Raw genomic sequence first — 19,556 nt, 5'->3', positions numbered from 1 at the left:
TTTTGAATTCTAATCCTGCCCTCCAAAGTGCTTGCAATGCCTCTCAGCTGGACATCATTTGCCAATTTTATACATACACTCTCCATTCCATCATCCACATCATTAATGAAAATAGTGTGTGTGTGTGTGTGTGTGTGTGTGTACGTACACATACACGTGTACACACACACACACAACCCAGAATTGATGCCTGCCGGCCCCCCTATGAAACATCCTCACCATTTGACAGAGAGACACTGGTAGTTACTGCGAGTACGGTCTTTCAACCAGTTGTGCACCCACCTTACAGGAATTTCATCTAAACCACACTTCCCTAGTTTGCTTATGAAAAAAAATCATGTGGTACTGTGTCAAAAGTTGTAGTGCTTCCCCCATATCCACTAGGCCAATAACCCTGTCAAATAAGGAAATCAGGTTGGTTTGCCATGATTTGGTCTTGACAAATCCATGCTGGCTATTCCTTATAATCTTATTATCTTCTAGGTGCTTACAAACTGTTTAATAAATTTAATTTTGATTATTTAATAATTTGTTCCTGAATCTTTCCAGGTATTGAAGTTAGGCTGACAGGTCTATAATTCCCAAGGTCCTCTTTGTTCCACTTTTTAAAAAGCCAGGCACTATGTTTGCCCTTCTCCAATCTTTTGCCTCAACCGTCCTTCATGAATTCTCAAAGATCATTGCTAACCGTTCAGAGATTGCTTCAGCTAGTTCCTTAAGTAACTGAGGATGAATTTGATCAGGCCCTGTTGACCTGAATATATCTAACTTACCCAAATATTCTTTAACTTGTTATTTTCCCTATTTCAGTTTGTTTTCCTTCCCCCTTGTTCTTGATATTATGTGGAGTACCTTTTTAGTGAAGACTGAAGCAAAACTACCTCAGTCTTCTTGAGGTCATCAGTTATCTTTTCCTGCCCACTAAGCAAAGGACCTACACTTTTCCTTTGTCTTTCTCTTGTTCTTAATGTAATTAAAGAATCTCTTTGTATTGCCTTTTATGTCCCTTACTAGAAGGGACTCATTTTGTGCCTTAGCCTTTTTGATTTAGTACCTACATGATTATGCTATTCTTTTATACTTCTCTTAGCAATTTCTTCCAATGTCTCCACGCTTTGTAGGATTCTTTCCTTAAACCTGTGTGTATTTCAAGATGTCTAATGTGCTTAGCACAATTTTGATATTACATAAGCTGTTAACTTATTATCAAATAAATGCAACACTTATTACCTTCCACGCTTTACCCAGCTAGGGACCAGTTGAACTAACCAAAGGAGATCATGGTGATGACTGGAAAGTTCACTTATTGTCAGACAGAGCTGAGGCATCTTAAAAAGGAAAGAAAAAATTTACTAAGAATGGATTATATTACAATGGTCAGCTGTCACATGTCTGAAAAGTTGTCAGAAAATCCACATATCTACAGTCAGAAGATTATTCCCTCCCTGGAGCTGTGCAGAAAGAAGGGAGAGTATGTCAATGCTATTTTCTGCATTGCATTTGTAGCTAGTCAGCCATGGATATTCCAGGTTTATTAATTTACAGCAGGACAGTCGAGATTGTATGCCAAAAATCTCGCTTGCCAGCTACATTTAGGATAATGCTTTGCTTCATTCTTTCAAGCAGACATTCTAAATTTACAAGAATTCTGTTGAGTCAGATTCTTGTACATGTCAATATACTACTCACTTACAAAGACGACAGACAAGCACAATGGCAAAGAAATATTTACACTTATCCCGCTCCCCCACATACTCAGTCGCTGCCCCCTGGAATCATGGAGAGATCCAAAACTCATCTTGCTTATATTGAATTTTCCAACAGCAATTTTGTTATTTACGTTAAGAAATTTTTTGCTAAGTCAAAAACACAAATCAGGATGACCATGTGAATGTACTTAAATATGGGCCAAGGTTTAAACAAGAGAGGATTTCCTTGGACTCAAGCTGTAACGCTGTATACCTAGCACTATACAATTAGTTATGAAGTTACCTTGGCATCCCAGTCTCTGATATTTTTCAGTAGTTTTAACAGCAGGCACTGAAAATCTATCAATGGAATTTGCTTCAATAGTTTTTCCAGGCTAATTTTAAATAGCAGTAACAGCAGCAGCAATATTTCTTGGTCCGCATAACCATCCGGATACATAGTTGTACAAAAACCAAGAAACTTTTTGGGGAAAAAAACAAACATTAAATTATGAGATTTTAGTTAAATTACTATAGTAGAACCCCATTTATCCGACCCCCTCCTTAACCGGCTCTCTGCATTTACAGAACAACCAGGACTCCAGAAGCAGGTGATCTCGCCTGTGGCCACTAGATGGCGATGCAGCATTGCATTTTCCCATTCTTTATCGGATCTAGCAAGGGGTCCCAATGAGACCATATAAACAGGGCTCTGCTGTATTTTAAAATATATTGTAGGAGCTTAAATTTGTCAGCAGGCATATTAAATGTGTATTAACTGACGGATTTCCTTTACAACATCTATCATACAAGGGGACTGAAAGAAAGAATTTTCATTTACAGTCGCACATTTTTCTTAAGCTGTTCACTCCCTCCTTTCTGTCATTCAGACAGGGTGTCTTTTCAGCTGATTCCAATACAATATTCCCTTGAGAGGCTGGGAAAAGGTGCTGTAGCAGTGGTGGTGATCCCCCATGGAACACTCATCCTGTTTATATATGGTGGTGAGTTGCTGACAACCGTCCCAGCTAAACAAACAATACTTGAGAGCACCTAGTCAAAATTATAGACTTTTCAGGTACTACTGTATGGGTTAATCTCACTTTACTTTCTTCTGAAAATATATGTATTCCTTAACCGACATCCTGAGACACACACATTATTCTGGATTTCTCAGGAATGTTGCTCTAAATATTTCCTATAAACAGTAATGTTATCAATAAAGTTGTCGGTTTCCCTACACAAATGATAAGTTACGACAATTAAAGTATTTCCACAAGATATTTTTGAAGCCAGTTAAAAATTTTGTATTTAAATTTTTACTCAGAAGAGCTCTCCAGGATAGTATTCCCTTCACAAGACATACCCAGTACTACACTCAGACATAGCTCTCCCTTAAAAAAACAGCACTGGGAAATCTCACCTTGACCACATTCATTAGGTTGGTTTCTGGCAGACAAGAAAAAGCAGGAGCTGCAGAGGTGTCTCCACTTGTTTGTTTTCCCACTGTTATTTGCATTTCAGATCTAACAGAAAAAAGAAAAAGATATTCCAAAACCACTTTGATTCAATTTAAGAAAACTTTGCATCGTTTCTTAGAACGTGTCATAGGGAACAAGGTCTGGGTCTCTCTAAACAGGGGTTCTCAACCCTTTTCTTTTGGAGGCCCCCCCAACATGCTATAAAAACTCCACGGCCCACCTGTGCCCCAATAACTGGTTTTCTGCAAATAAAAGCCAGGGCTGGAGTTACGGGGTAGCAAGCAGGACAACTGCCTGGAGCCCCACGTCACAGGGGCCCTCACAAAGCTACATTGCTCAGGGCCCCAGGCTTCAGCCCCATGCAGTAGAGCTTCGGTTTTCTGCCCTGGGCTCCAGTGAGTCTAATGCTGGCCCTGCTTGGAGGTCCCCCTGAAACCTGCTCAAGGCCCCCTAGGGGACCCCAGGTCCCTGGTTGAGAACCACTGTTCTAAAGCACTCTTAATGGTTTGGCCCAATTTCCTAGGTTGTGCTTTTTGCAAAACTCAAGTTAAAGCAGGAAGAGCCAAGGACCGATAAACCCTCTGGTTCGTTGAACATTTAATTGGCAGAAATTGTTATAATGGTATGTGTTCTATGTACTATATGGTTAACAGGCTGTTGTACACTGTTAAGAGTGGGCATGACAGAAGAAAACCAAGGAAGCAGCTTCTAGTCTACATTCCAGCACGAGAGAGGATATTTATTGTTTAGAGCAAAGAAAGCAAGAGCAAAATACTTACAAAATATCATCTTCACTAAAGATGGGCTGTAGATGCTGCAGAGGAAATAAAGATCTAAAAGGCACTCCCATATTGATAAATACAGCCGATATATCAGACAGTGAGGGAATCCACACTTTAGACTGTGCATCACTGATGGAAGCTACAAGTACAAAACAAGAAATTAATGTTTAATAAGTTAATTTTAGTTTGTTGCTTTTAAAGAATCTGAATATGTGTAATGGCCCTATGCGATGCCAGTGCTAAGCGCTACTAACATGAGGATCTTCTGTACATCGAAGTGGAGGCCTGTTATCCTCAAAGCCACCAGGATAATTCTGTAGCACCAAGGTGTGGAGCTTGACACTGAAAGGTGGTATTGGTTGTCCAGTTGAGAGCAGTTTATGATTTAGGTGAGTTTTTGAAGTTGCTGCCCAATCCAGGGCATGATATGTGGAGTGAGAGTTACTTTCAGAGGATCAGATAAACTGCCAGTGGGCCTACTATAACAACACTGGAAGGGTTATGCCTGGCTCTAAGAACGGACACAATTTCTAAACCAGAAAGTATTGTACAGGTATAACTGCCATCAAGCATGAGTAAGTTAACAAAGAGATGATGCTCAAAGCCTAGGGGATATTGGTTTATAGCATGCATTACCATCTGAGACACACACAGTAATTGTAGAAGATGCTCTAGAGTCTAGGGGTAGCTAAGTTAAGACGGGACGATAGAAACTGGATGCAAAATTTTTCAGACAACAAAAAGAATCAGGATTATAGCTCTGAATTGGGTTAAGTTTTTGTAAACTGGGAGTTGATGCTACTGCGAGGAATACTGAAAACGGTGGGAACTGAGTGCCCCAGGCAAGATCAAACCCTACTCCTATTGAACAACATTTGAGACAAAGATACACACAGTGATGTACAAGACAAAGGAGGACATGTTTCCTGTCCCGGAAGCTTACAATCTAAACAGACAACAGAAATCAAGTACAAAATAAATAGGATGGTTCAGAGAAACTCTAAACCCATACCAGCTTTGTAAAAGTTTATATGAAATGGGTGAGTGACTGCATTTTTAATTAAAAGAATTAGCTGGTAGGCTTCAATTAGTAGTGAGTTTTGAGGGATTTGAATGAACAAAAAAGCTGGAGAATATATGGAGTGGTCAGACAGAAGTCCTTGAGACTGCAAATGAGAGAGGGGAGGATAAGCAGGAAATGAGAGCAGAGGCAGATGCTCGAAGGCAATTTCCATATATGGGGCCCTCTGTTACCACTTCTGCTATTCATCCTGAAGGAAAACCATGCAGCGTTTTCTGTTTAGGGTCCTGGTTATAACCGTTTGAAAAACAACACTTCCTTCTAGTTTTTAGTCTAGGGACTGTTTGCCTATACCTCACAAAATAAATGCAGAGGAAAAGGTAAAGACTTCTGATCTATTTGATATACTGGACAGATGTCCTAGTTTTAATGCTATTTGGGCAAGGATGGAAGGTAATTGATCAGAGTAATCTTTGTATTGGGTGTATTGCCTCTGCGGCTGTACACTGAGATCATGACCAGTTATATGGCTTGCACACAATCACTGAAAGACTAGTGGCTATGAAATGTGCGCCATATCACCCAGTGAAGGGACCTAAACTCACAATGCGGATCTACAGTGGCAATGTAATCAGAGAACCAGAGTATTCTCTGTTTTTCCTCTTTCTAGATTTGGGCCTAATGACCATTATCCACAGTCAATCACAACTGTCTCTTGTTTAAAGACTCACCATTTTTAATTGTTATTTCCATCAGAGTATCCAAAATCTGCATAGAAACATAGTAGTCTGAATGAACTGACATCATCTGTTGAAAGAAGCATTACAAACTAAGTTACATATTAGTTACACTGAGGTTTTATTAATAAAATAATCTGAATCCTTGTTAAGAGAACAAACAGGTAACAGAAAATAAATAAATGCCAAAGCCTCCTAAGCAAGGAACAGTGTGAGGTATGATACCACAAGATATTCAGGCTATTTGCGTCATTCAAACAGAGTTCTTATCGTGTGAATGTTTAATAAAAAGTTACATTCTTGCAAAGGATAAGGTCAGAATCCTACATCCCAATGTCTCAACAGTCCATGAGAAGATTCATTCTAGTAGCGGCAACCTCAATGTGAGATATGTCACATGAGGATTTTCCTTCTGGAACGGACTTCTCCCCCAGCCAAGCCACCTGGACAGAGTCTCTCTTCTAACCAGTAGTGAAGGCAGTTGTGACTTGACTTCAACTCTTGGCCAGATAAGCATCCATAAGACCGTACTGAAACACTGAATTCTCAGTAGATAAACTCTTAAGACCTTATTCAAATGTATTAACTATATACATGACCCTTGAAGAGGCGATTGTAGAGGAAGAACTTATTTTGAGTCCGGCAGATTGGGGGAAAGAAAGGACATGCAGTAGTAAGATCTGCTCTCTGAATCTTGACCTCTTCTCTCAGAAACATTTGAGATGTAGCAAACAGTAAAGAAAAATTGGTAAGGTGGGAGAGCAGCATTTCCTAAAACCAGGAGTACTGTATTAATCCATTTGGGGACCATCTTCCTGAATATTGTTGCTGAGAACTGGGGAGTAAGTTTTTATTTTTTATTTTTTAAAAGGTATAAAGACAACCCTGAAGAAGATTTCCTAAATGGTGGTTCACGTCTTTTCCTAAGGCCACTGTGGAATGTGGTAAGTGGGGTCCTGCCTTCTGGAATCTTGAACTTTGCCTTCATCTACCTGTTCATTCTCTTGAGGTCTAAGACAGCTCAAACTCTTCATAATCTGTTCTTTACTGTGGAGAATATACACTACAGCCTTGAGCATCTTTTATCACGAAAGACCGGCTTTAAGGCCCTTAACTATAGAAGTGAAAGGTCTCCTTCAGTCGGTTTAACATTTCTCTGGGTCTAAAGAGGGAATGAAGGGCGTGGAGGAGCTCCAGAGAACATCTGTCCAGAGTCAGAACCCCTTCCCCAGCATAAGGTGTGGAAGAGCTCCCCAACCCTTCTACGACTCCTGACAGAAGGAGCACCTACTGGTCTTTCACTTGCTCTGTTTGGCCTGCTCTGCCTTGATTGGGGAGGGAAGAGGAGAAAAAAGAAGTTTGGCAGGTGGTCCTACTAGACAGACTGGGTACAAGAAATTTGATCTCCTAAAAGAGATAGCAGGTATGGGAAAACGGAAGAGAGCTTTCTGTTGCCCCTAAAATAAGATTTAAGACACTAGGATTCTAAAGAATAAGGCAGGATTGCCGAAGTCCTATTCTGTTTGTAATGCCAGGAAGATGAAAAGACAGAAGTGGCATGGCCAAGCCCCGGAACCCCACAATGTCTGAAATGTCTCTGGTGTTTGCAGGAAGAGAGATGCAGCTGAAATATTTCAGATTGGAGGACAGATCAGGATCCAGAAAGAGAGGGTGATTTAGGTTTAAAATTAGAAACTGATCTAGTAGATTCAGAATCTTGGGTATTCTAACTGTATGACATTCGCATCACATTTGGTCCCCAAATAAACTAATCATGAATATAATTATATAGGAGAAGTGGAAAATAGTAATGATTTTACCTGAAACAGCCACTTTAAAACTGGTATGGGGCACGGTGTACAACTGTAAGCACAACTGAGGAAACCCTGAGTTGTTAAAGAAAGCTGCTGTGTTACTTCTGATCTGAGAAAATGATAAGAAAGAGAACAGGAATCAATTTGGTGATAAAATTGATATCTCCAAAACCATAAAACCAATATTTTTTCCAAGATCTCACTTAACAAGAATTTGAGTTTATGAAACATCCATTACAGATATCCTTTCCACTACATTCCTGATGAATACAAGTTGTAGGCCATGTCTATGCTACAGAGTTAAGTCACCTTAAGTTTTGTCAACGATCATAAGTTGCTTTAATAACATTGGTGGAGCATGTCCATGCAACGTTACTTGTGTCAGCTGAGCAGGTCCACAGTCAATGCATTGTGGATAGCTATTCCACTGTGCAACTCACCACCCTTTGTCACCCTCTGCTGCTGGGAGCTCTGGAAATGGATTGTAGTGCATCATGGGGACGTGCTCGCCATCCTGTGATGCAATTCTCTGTCCCATCATTCCATGGATTTCCTACTTCGTTTCCCACGATTTTTCAATAGCCCTTGTAAACGGTGTGCCCACCACCTGTTCCTGACAGCATGGATCCTCAGCTGTTGACCATTGTGGTGATGAGCATTACGAACACAATGCAGTTGGTCCTGCAGTATTTCATGAGCTGCAGAACAGAGTGAATCGGTGATGCCTGCCCTGCAGTCTGCCATGGAAACAAATTATTCAAGATTGCTGCTGGCATTCACGGAACAGCTTGCCAGGGTGGACTGTCGGTACTGGGTTCAGGAAACAAGCACTGAGTAGTGGGATCGCCTCGTGATGCATGTATGGGATGACAAGCAGTGGCTGCAGAACTTTCAGATGCGTAAAGCCATCTTCTTGGAACCTTGTGCGGAGCTCGCCCCAGACAGAGACACAAGGACACCAGAATGAGAGCTGCCCTCATTGTGGAAAAAATGAGTGGCAACTGCTGTGTGGAAGCTGGCAACTCCAGACTGCAACCGGTCAGTCGCACATCAGTTTGGAGTTGGAAAGTCCACCATAGGTGCTGCGGTGATGCAAGTGTGCAGGGCCATTAATTGCCTCCAGCTATGAAGGACTGTGACTATCGGTAATGTCCAGGAAATAATTGATGGCTTTGAGGCAATGAGATTCCCTAGCTGCGATGGGGCAATGGATGGAACGCATATCCCAATTTTGATCCCTGACCAGCTTGCAACAGAGTACATCAACCAAAAGGGCGACTTCTCCATGGTCTTGCAGGCACTGGTGCACCACACGGGCTGTTTCACGGACATCAATGTGGAGTGGTCAGAGAAGGTGCATGAGGCATGGATCTTTCGGAACACTGGACTGAACAGACAGCTGCATGCTGGGACTTTCTTTCCAGAAGATTCCAGTGAGGGATGTGCAAATGCCCATAGTGGTCCTTGGAGACTCCGCATACCCCTTAGCTCCCATGGCTCATGAAGCCGTACACCAGGAACCTTGACAGCATGTCTTCCGTGCTGCACCAGAGCTACGGGTAGCCTCCCTTGCCTTCTGGTACGCCTGCTTCAGGCACTTTATTTTAGCATGACACTGCTGCATGTCCCTTTCGTGCCCCTTCTCCTGCATGTCATTAGCAATCAGCCCATAGGTACTGAAATTCCTACGGCTGGTGCGAAGCTGCAACTGCACAACCTCCTCTCCCCATATATTCAGCAGATTTAACAGCTCCTGCGTGCTCCACGCAGGAACGCATCTGCTGCATAAAGCCAGCATGGTCAGCTGGGATGATGCACACCAAGTAAATGGGGGATATCAAAAATTCCTGGGCATTTAAACAGGGGAGGGGTGCATACCGGTGTACCTTCAAACTGGTGACCCGAGCAGTCACGAGGGGCATTGTGAAACACCTCCTGGAGGCAAATTAGGGAGACAATCAAGTGACGCTGCATCCTCTAACTACATCGCAATAAATTCTATGTCGCTCCTCAAGGTGGTTTTATTATGTCAGCATACCAGGGGAATTACATCAGCAGGAGAAACATTTCAGTGTGTATACCGCTACTGTTTTGCTGACTTTTGTTGACAAAACTGTGCAGTTTAGACAAGGCCTTATTCATAATAAAAAACTTTTCAAATTCAGTTGACAAATGTTAAAGCAATTAGTCTTCTCTCAATTGTTATAATATACATTGAAAATTTTAAGATTGAAAGCAAATTATCTTTGTTAAATATTCACTTGTCTTCATTAAAAGGCAAAATTGTTAAGATATGGCTGTTTTAAAGCACTACTTTTTAAACAGTGTACTAGCTCTATTAATAAAGAAACAAATTCTAAAACTAATTTGGATTCTATTTTTATAACCAAATATATGCACTGCTAATCTGGATCAAACCAGTGGCCCCTCTAGTCCAGTACCCTGCCTCTGAAAGTAGGTGCTACCAGTTCCTTTAGTGGAAAAACAGAAGAAACTTTATAGTGAACACTTGTGAAATAAGCCCATAGATGAAGTGTCTTCCTAATTAGATACTGGCTTATACCTTGAAGCATGTGTGTTTTTACCTCTTCTAAGCAACCATCTAATATAACCATGTATTTTTTATCATCAGTGTCTAATTTGCTGAATCATTGGCCTCAATTATAACAACTTGTGGTAAGAGTTTCACAGGTTAATTATGCATAGTAGTATTTCCTTTCATCAGTTTTATACTTGTGGAATTACAATCCTATTGAATTTTTTGTTCCTATATTATGAGAAAGAAGAAAAACTAGATGCTCTTATTCATCCTATGTCCAAATCATCATTTTGTATACCTCTGTCATTTTATATATCCATATCCCTTCTCTAAACTGAAAGTGCCAATCATCTCAGTCTCTATTCTGGAAATGGTTTCATAAAATTAAAAAAAAAACCACACAGAAAAGATTGACAACTACTTGTATTCCAATATTTTCCTACAGTGGTTAAAAGCCAAATACCACAGCATCATAAAATAAGAGATTCTGGAAATGAAACTGACTAACTTTAAAAAAGAATAAAAAAAGACAGCAGCATAGTCTAATTTCCCGCCCAAGCTAAGAGAAATGCATAATGAAACGTTAGAATTTTAAAATTCTGAGTTTTGACCTTTATTGAACTATCCAAGGGGCATAGTATCAGCTGTGGCTTTTGTGATGTGTATGAAACCATTTAAAGTATGAGGAAATTTTGCTCTTGTGGGTTACACAGGCATACAAAGGATCTTAGTTCTATGATTAAGCCTTGATAACAGGGATAGGGATGCCACAGATTGTAACTTTTTTAGGTCCCTATTAATTTTATCCTCTGATGGTAGGTGAAGAGAAACCACTTCTGTTTATTTCCCCAAAAGGGAATGAAGAGAAGCTGCTGGAGCCTTGGTTTCCCTCCCCTTCCTCTGGAAGGGGGTATGGTCCAGTGGATAGGGAACTGGATTAGGAGTCAGAAGAATTGGGTTCTTTTTGCAGCTGATGTGTTATGTGACCTAAGACAGGCCACTTCACCTCTTTGTGCCTCTATTTCCCTTACAACATGGTTTGTTCTGTCTATCGAGATGTCAAGCTCTTCTTGGCATGGACTGTCCCCATTAGATCTTTGTGCAGTGCTTGACACAACTAGGTTTCAGATCCAGTTGGGGCCTCTAAACGCTAATGTAAAACAAATAAAGAATAAAGTGCCACCTCCCTGTAAGGGAAAGAGAATGAAAGAAGTTTGCCATGACTGACTTACCATTTCTTCCAAATTTTCTCATGACAAGACAGCCATAGGCTTAAATCAGTCCTAGGGTTTTTGTCAATGAGACTCAACTAGTTCTGATGGGCTGCATGATTAGATACACGAAGGATTCTAGGTTTCATGTCATCCCAGAACATAATGATTAAGTTGTAAAAATTTTGTTTAAATCCTCCTTAGCATGGAAATCTTTCTACAAACGTGTGCAACAAGTACTACAGCTCAGAGTCCATTTTATGAGACCCTATCTTCTTGGTCTTCCCATACCCAAGCAGCTAACTTTCTTCATTCATTGTATTGTATTTTTCAGTTCTGCCTTGGCAAACTGTCAAGCTTGTGAAGGATTCCATGGGCCAAGGATTCCAAGAGCCAACAAAAACAGGGGGAAGCCCTCCATCTTGAATCCTTCTTCATCCATGCTAATGAAAAATGGAGGTAGGTTGTTCAATGAGCCTTGTGGAGGTGTGACTGGGTTTATAAACCCCTCACTAGACAAGCGGGGTTAAGGAGCAACTCTGGGCTTAGGGGAGGCCCTGCACCTCTGCCTGTGCCCAGCATTCTTGGGTCGGAGATGAGATTGAAAAGGCAGCCAGACAGCATAGTTGGGGCTGGCAGGCCACGGAGAAGGATATACTCTAGGAGCTCTAGGGAAGGAGGTGACCCAATACCGCACCGAGTCAAGGAACAGAGGAGCCACGGCACCCTAGCACCCATAGACTCTGACTAGAGCAGGAAGCCCAGAAGGCAGCACTCCCCAGGGATAGCCAACGAGGATGCAGAGGGAGGTAGGAAGTGACCCAGGGAAGCTGGCTTGAGGTTGATGCAAGGCACTACCAGGTGAGTGAAGCCAAACCAACCGCCTGGGCCCTGGATCAGAACCCAGTGAAGTGGGGGGCCCGGGGTTCCCTACCCCATTTGAGAACTGCACCAAGGTAGGGCTGCCACTCGGGAACTGTGCCCACGAGGTGGAGCTGCCACCTGGAGCCCTAACCACTAGGCAGGAGACCCAGGTTCCCACCTACAGGAGGAAACAGCAAAGCTTCCTTTCAAGCAGTGGTACAATTGTTTTGTAAAGCCCTCTGGGAAAACCTCAGTTCCAAATAAAGAGGTTAGCACTGTTTTCCAAGTTAAAGCAGAACTCACTTACATCCAAAGGTATTTTTTTTACTCTTCAGAAAGAGTTAGCCATTATGACAGCCTTCCAAATAAAGGGCAACAACATAGAAAAAAAGATATCCTTACCTAAGAAGAAGTTTTTCTATAGGATTTTGAGGGATGAAACCAGAATTCCTCAAATCAAGGTTATGCTGATTGAAGATTTCCCCAGAATTTGCTAAGTGAAATATTTCTTCTCCGGGATGATAATCAGGAATGGCATCAGATACTACCGAAAACCTCTTTATAAATGCCCTGTAATACACACAATTATTCTTGTGAACTTAGATAACTGGTACTTCCTGTCTAAGAAAGTTTAATCCTTGGCTGATGAACATTTCAGCCTTAAACTGAAAAGCCTCTTTAGCCTAGATTCAATACAGTTATTGCCAAGTAATTATGGAGGACCCTGAAGACAAAGGGGGAGCTTGCATTTTAAAAAACAAAGAGGTAACAGGGATAAGGTGACAGCAGCCACATAAATCAGGGGTTCTCAACCTTTTTCTTTCCGAGTCACCCCCAACATGCTATAAAAACTCCACGGCCCCCCTGTGCCACACAACAACTGGTTTTTTTGCATATAAAAAGCAGGGTCAGCGTCAGGGGATAGCAAGCAGGGCAACTGCCCAAGACCCCACGCCACAGGGGGCCCCACAATGCTAAGTTGCTGAAGCTTCGGCATTAGCCCTGGATGTCAGGGCTCAGAGCCCAGGGCTTTGGCTTTCTGTCCTGGGCCCCAGTGAGTCTAATGTTGGCCCTGCTTGGTGGACCCCCCTAAAACCTGCTTGCAGCCCCACAGAAGGCCCAGACCTCAGGCTGAGAACCACTGACATAAATAACATTACACTGAGTATGCGTGCCCATGTGGGAGACTAAAGAAACTAAAGAACAGATTTAGGTGATATTAAAGAGGAAAAACCTGTGTTCTTCTGACAGATCTCTATCTTCATCAGAGTTTTCTTGCTCTTCCTCTCCAGTTGACGAATTTAGTCCAATTTCCTGTATGTCTTCCTGTAGTTGCTTCTCTAGTTCATCTACCCTGCAGTGGAGGCAAGAGCAGAACACTGTATAATTGCTAGTCCATTTTTACAACAAACAAGTATGTTCCGTTGTAGATTAGAGTTCAGATCTTGGATTAAAGCATCACGTGAAGCACATTATAATGTGATAAAACTTGCTGAATATACTCTTCTGAGTATATCAGTTTAAAACAAAAATTTGATGAAGACTACTATAGCTGTATGATCCTATTTGTAAATAATATCGAGAAATTATTACTGACAGGTAAAAGATCAATGGGAAGAATACTCGGTTACTTTAATCAGCTTTTGAATTTACTTCTAGGAGCAAGTTCGTTACTAGCTAGACTGTCAATAGTACCCCCTCCCATCATTACAAACTAGCATCACTACACATTCCAGCCTTTGCCTTAAGGACATCTTGGAAGGATGCTAATTGACTGCACCCACCAAACTGGCTGCTATGATCTTAGTAGGCAGCAAGAAAGATTTGAGAGTCTGATAGGCCGGCCTCTATAACTGCAACCAGCTAAGAAGCAGCTACAGTAAAAAGTCTATGCAAGTAATTTTATTTCATGCCTGCCTAGCAGCTGTTTGATGGCCTACAATAAGGGAGTTGATAGGAACTTGAATGAGACTAAGGACAAGTAAACATCACAAAAGCCACAACTAACACTATGTCCCTTTACTGACAGTCTCATTAACACACATTCAGGTGGTCCCTCTAGGTACAGACTGAGGCACATTGGCAGCAGTAGCCAAATCTGAACTTGCCACTGCTCATGCTGTGCCAGTTCTGGGAGGAATAAAGAACCTATGATTCCACAAGCAAGTTTAGCATTTTTCACAAGTATTATTAGATTTACCTTAAAATAATAAACATGCTAACCTTTTGGATTCTTCCTTCTCCTTCAAGAGATGCTCTAGGCTGTTCACATAAGACACTTGACTCACAACAGGAATCTTAGAAAGCTGTAATGAAGTAGTATGAAGTTTTTTTTATAAAAGGGGAAAAACAGTCTTCTTAAGAGGATTCACGGCTAGACATAATTTAATCCATCTGCTCAAGAAGACATATTATATGAATTTGCACTTAGATTTTATTTTTCAGGATCTGTATGTTTCTAAGCCAAAGAGCCCCATTTGACAGATTACACAACTAATTGCAAAGAGCAGAAACGTTTTCTCTCCGACAGACAGCACCGACCAGCAGATGAAACATTGGTCTTACCATCTCAGATCTTAGTTCTATTTTCAGCTCTACTACAAGCTTCCTATGGTGACACTGGGCAAAAAAAAAATCACAACCTCTCTAAGCCTCATTTAACCGATATGTAAAATGCACGTCAGATACTGCAGTGAACACCACCATATAAAAGTTAAGCAAATACACTTGCTCACTTCTTAAGGAAGCGATGCCAGGTTTTACCAAATAAGGGCTGAAGAGAATTAAGGCTAGTCAATAAAATAGAGGAGTCTAAAACACTGGGCACAGGATTCAGAGCCAGGTGGGTCCAATCACAGAAGCTCAAAGGAACATTTTGGTGGGGAATGAAGAAGCATTTTTACCAGATCCTGCATTTGATTAGCATTTAGCAATTTGGCCTGAGATAGCTTTAGCACAATTCAGGAGCCCCCCCCCCCCTTCTGATTTTTGTTCTGTATTGTGTGCGCACCCTTTAAAAAACAAAAACAAAACAAAACAGGAGACTATCCCACAAAAGATATGGTCATGGCAATTCTTGAGTAACATACAATTTATCTGTAGTGTCCATTTAATTCTACAGACACATAAGAGGAAAAATGTTTGCAGTAAATCTATGCAACCAAACATCTGATCTAGTATGTGCCTCTAATTAATGGTCATTACATGTATTATATCTGTGTTTTTTCAGGAAACAAGGCAAACAGCACACTCCTTCCCTCGCCCCCATTATTTCAAGAGTTAGAAAAAGAATAAAATTTTTATGTAGTCATGATAGTCAAAGTTGCCTTATAAATAAGGTTTTAAAAAAAAAAAATCAGCTGTTTTCAAGGTAATTAGCCTTCTGTTAGGAGCACTACATTAGGAAAGTCTTACGCTAGAAGTGCTTAAAGTTAACCCTCCTTTATATTTTATTATAAAATTTTAAATTTAAAAAAAAAAAAGCAGCTTTTTTGCCAGGCTGTGCTACTGAACAAATAATTTGTAAAGTGCTAACCTTAAGTTATCCCCATTATACCCATGTAAATTGTAAGATGGGATTCATCCTAACGGACAGACTGAGGAAAAAAGGAGAAGTGACTGCAGGACGAGTCCTGGCCCCTCTTGCAAGTTGCCAAGTATTCTCAGCTTCCTTGAAATTTAGGCTCCCTCAATAGGATGGTCTGATACACTTCAAAGAACACTTCATGCTCACAGGTCAACCTCCTGAGCCTTCAGAGCTCACTAACCAAGTTCCCTCTAAGCTGCGTGGCCGCTCAGCAGCCTATTAAGCACTGCGCAGGTGCTCAGGGCTGCGGTGGGGAGAGATGCCTCTCCCCCAGTCCCAGACCTGCCATGGCCAGGGGATAGGTGTCCCTCCTCAGGCCCCAACCCAGCCCCGGACCTGCCACAGCCAGGAAGGGGAGAGGTGCCTCTCCCACCCAACCCAGGCGCTGCTGCGGGGAGTCCTCTCCCCACTGTAGCCCAGGGCAGACTGCACCCCAAGCCCCTCATCCCAAGCCCCACCCCCAGCCAGAGCCTTCACCCCCTGCACCCCAACCCTCTGCTCCAGCCCTGAGCCCCCCCCCCACACTCCAAACCCCTCGGCCCCACTCCCGCCACATGAATTTTGTTACGTGCACCAATAGGGCACCCACATCACCTCCATATTGGTGCACACAAAATTAATTCCGCACATGCGTGGGAAAAATTAGAGGGAACACCGCAACTCCTTTTAAATTCATCAAGGTGGATGAACTTCTTGAGACTGGGGGACAGCTTACTCAGCAGCCAGCCCAACAAATATTGAACTCCCAAAAGAATTGAAGTTGACCAAGGAAGGATCTTGCCACATTCAAGACAATAGGAAAATGTAAAGCCTATTTCTGTTTTAACAGGAAGGATAAGTGGAAAACAAAGTTCCTGAAACCTCTAATATGCTCTAGTGGAAGAGAGCCAAAGGAGCTTATTTACTTTATGTAATCTCCGCAAATGCTCAGATAGCATAGGTATGAGTGTGGTATAATACACAATAGAAGGAAGGTATAGGATCAGAACTGACTACCCAGTTTTACACCCAAAGACACAAGACTTTAGAAGAGATTCTTCTTTTATAGGAAATACTGAAGTGTCAGAAGAAACAGAAACACTGACAAATTTGACTCAGATGAAAAAAATTTTAGCCACTTACAGGAAGTTTGGGTGATGGAGTCAAGGTGTCCTGTGAAAGATCCTTAAGACAAGTTCCCTCTGGAATTCCAACATGTGATTTTGAACTTGAGGACAGGATATCTTGCAGTGGCAAGAGCATTTCTTCTTCATCGCTGTCCAGATTACAGTCAAAACTCTCATCTTCACTATCAGAACTGTTGCTTAATTTTCTATTCATCACGGAAGTTATCTTGGAGCTTTCAATGTTCAACTCATCTGAAATCTGTGAAGAACTAGTGCTATTAGCTGAACATCCATCTTCAAAATACAGTGAACGTGCAACAACTTTGCCAATCTTTACTGAAAATACAGGCTTCTCAAAAATTTCCACTGAAGGCAAGTTAGAATTATCTTCTGAAGTCTTTCCAGTGTTCTCTTTTGATTTAGTAAAATTCTTGTGAGAATCTGAGGGAAGCTGTACATTATCTTTACAAAAGATAGGTTCAGTCTGTCTCACTCTGTTTTGCTCTCTCTTAGTTTCTAATACCTGAGATAAACTAGCACTTTGAATGTGGGAAGAAGAATGTAAGCATTTCATTTCTTCTGTGCACACTATGTTTGACTGAGTTTTAGTCTTTACAGTAGCTTTTTCCTGAGAAAGAGATGTTGGCTTTTCTAAGACGAAACGTGAGCAGGTTGCTTGCAACGGATTTTCTTTGGTATCTGCAACATAGATTTGGTCATTTTTATTAGCACAGTGTCCAGAATATAAAGGTGATAAACCCACATATGTGGGTTTATCTTTTTCCTTTTTGTGGCTTATGTCAAAATATTCCTGTGAAAGAGACAAGTCTTCTCTACGTGACATAGCAGCATCCTCTAGTTGCAGAACACCATCACGTGGAGAGACTACTACAACATGTTTAATGAACTCAGACTTTCTATTTTTGCATTTTTCAGATGACCTGCTGAAACGAGGTTCATTCAAAGTTTGTACCACAGGTTTTCCTGAACTTTTCAAGTCCATATTCATAGATATCCTTTTTCTTTTTCCAGTAAAGTCTTTTTGTTTGGACAGTGCTGAAGAAATTTTTGAGTTAAAGCGGAATGACTGATCTTTCCATATATTAACAGCCTTTTCAGATGACCATCTTGATAGAACTGGAGAAGAAACTTCAGGTTTTGAAACCTGCTTTGATTGAGATGAATCTGTGGAAAAAGTTTGAAAAAAGTTTCATATTTTGTAAAAATTTCAGTGTATCATGTGAAACTGTCTCAACATTCTTTTAAAAAGTACTAAAACAACTGTTAGTTCCTCATTAATGACATAACTGACAATGTTTGGGCACAAAGTGCAACTCTCTCACTTAGTGCACAGTATTCAGGCTAAGATCAGTTATCTTTAGTTGAGATTATACAGGTGCATTACTACTTGTAACTAATTTGGCAATGAAATAAGAACAGTTTCTTTTAAGAAAGGAGCTCAGTATCATATTGGGGCATCTGCTCCATATGCTAGAATTAAAATATGTTGGACTGAGAGTAGCCCAGACTAAGGGAAGAGGGATCATGTCTGAGAACAGAGGAAAGTTTCCATAAGTCTGAAGTAGTTTATTTTAAATACATTTATTTATATCGGGGTTTCTGAAAACTGATTTTGAAAATAACAGAATTAAAAGTATGACAGTAACACACACACTTAACAGATCCCACTCCTTTTTGGATAAAGATTCTCTTAAAATATAGGTACTGATCTTCTGGCTCCTGGTCCAATTCCAACTTTCTAATTAAGCATTATCACCTCTGGCAGCCGGAGGGGGGTGAGGGAGGGAGGGGAAGAAGAGAAGAGACTAGAAAATGCTACCATATATAAACCTATTTGCGGTAAGTCCATCCAACTTCAAAAGAGACCCAAGGATGTCTTCTTCTAAAGCTAAGTTTGACACCCAAGACAGAGAGCTGGGCAAAAGCACTCTGTTATTTTGTAAACTGGTGCTCTAACATGAACTGTGTATTTTGCTATATTTTGATATTAGTAAACAGACAATATCTCACATGGTCAACTATGAATTATTTTTGTGATGTTCACTTTTTAGGTAAGTATGAATCTCTGCATTTTAAAAAACAGATCAAGTGATGTGTCCTATGCACAAAGTGAACAAAATTATGCTCTTATTTATTCTAATTAAGGCTACATTTTAGTCATGGGTATTTTTAGTAAAAGTCACGGACAGGTCACAGGCAGTAAACAAAAATTCATGGGGGGAGGAGGAGGGGTGTGCTGGGGTTTTTTGCAGGGCTGGCGGGGGCTCCCTACCCAGCTCCGTGAGTCCCTGCAGCTCCTAGGCGGCAGAGGGCTCCGTGTGCTGATCCCAGTCCCGCCACAAGTGCTGGCTGCGTAGCTCCCGTTGCCCAGAAACCACAGCCAATGGGAGCTGCGGAGGCAGGGCCTGCGGGCACAGGCAGCAAGCAGAGCTGCCTGGTGCCTGGCCCCTCCTCTGCCTAGGAGCTGCAGGGCCACGCCAGTGGGAGCCGGGGAGCACCCTACCCGCAGGTAAGTGGCCCCCACAGCACCCAACCCCCTGCCCTTTGCCCCCTCCCACACACCCAAACTGTAGCACAGGTTGCAGAAGTCACGTAGGTCATGGAATCTGTGACTTCGTGACCTGTGACAGACTCGCAGCCTTAATTCTAACGTAAACTCAAAATAATTCCACTGATTTCAATGGAATCACTTTAGGATTTACTGAT

At 41.5% G+C, this 19,556-nt stretch overlaps 1 protein-coding gene across 2 annotated transcripts in view; it reads right to left on the bottom strand.

The window, feature by feature from the left end:
- Window positions 1-19,556, bottom strand: part of SLF2 (SMC5-SMC6 complex localization factor 2) — a 65,864-nt gene that overhangs the window by 22,096 nt on the left and 24,212 nt on the right. For both annotated transcript variants that reach the window (XM_034775689.1, XM_034775691.1), the window contains exons 5-14: window positions 16,846-18,015; window positions 14,361-14,443; window positions 13,372-13,491; window positions 12,540-12,707; window positions 7,530-7,632; window positions 5,704-5,779; window positions 3,949-4,090; window positions 3,112-3,214; window positions 1,993-2,169; window positions 1,231-1,328 (exon numbers count right to left, since the gene is read on the bottom strand). In XM_034775689.1, coding sequence (XP_034631580.1) covers window positions 1,231-1,328; window positions 1,993-2,169; window positions 3,112-3,214; window positions 3,949-4,090; window positions 5,704-5,779; window positions 7,530-7,632; window positions 12,540-12,707; window positions 13,372-13,491; window positions 14,361-14,443; window positions 16,846-18,015 — 2,240 coding nt within the window. The remainder of the gene's footprint in view (window positions 1-1,230; window positions 1,329-1,992; window positions 2,170-3,111; window positions 3,215-3,948; window positions 4,091-5,703; window positions 5,780-7,529; window positions 7,633-12,539; window positions 12,708-13,371; window positions 13,492-14,360; window positions 14,444-16,845; window positions 18,016-19,556) is intronic.

Source organism: Trachemys scripta, chromosome 7 (genome assembly GCF_013100865.1).
Source record: "Trachemys scripta elegans isolate TJP31775 chromosome 7, CAS_Tse_1.0, whole genome shotgun sequence".
NCBI classification, from domain to species: Eukaryota; Metazoa; Chordata; order Testudines; family Emydidae; genus Trachemys; species Trachemys scripta.
Note: the sequence above shows the minus strand (reverse complement) of the source record. Positions and strands in the feature narration are given on the sequence as shown.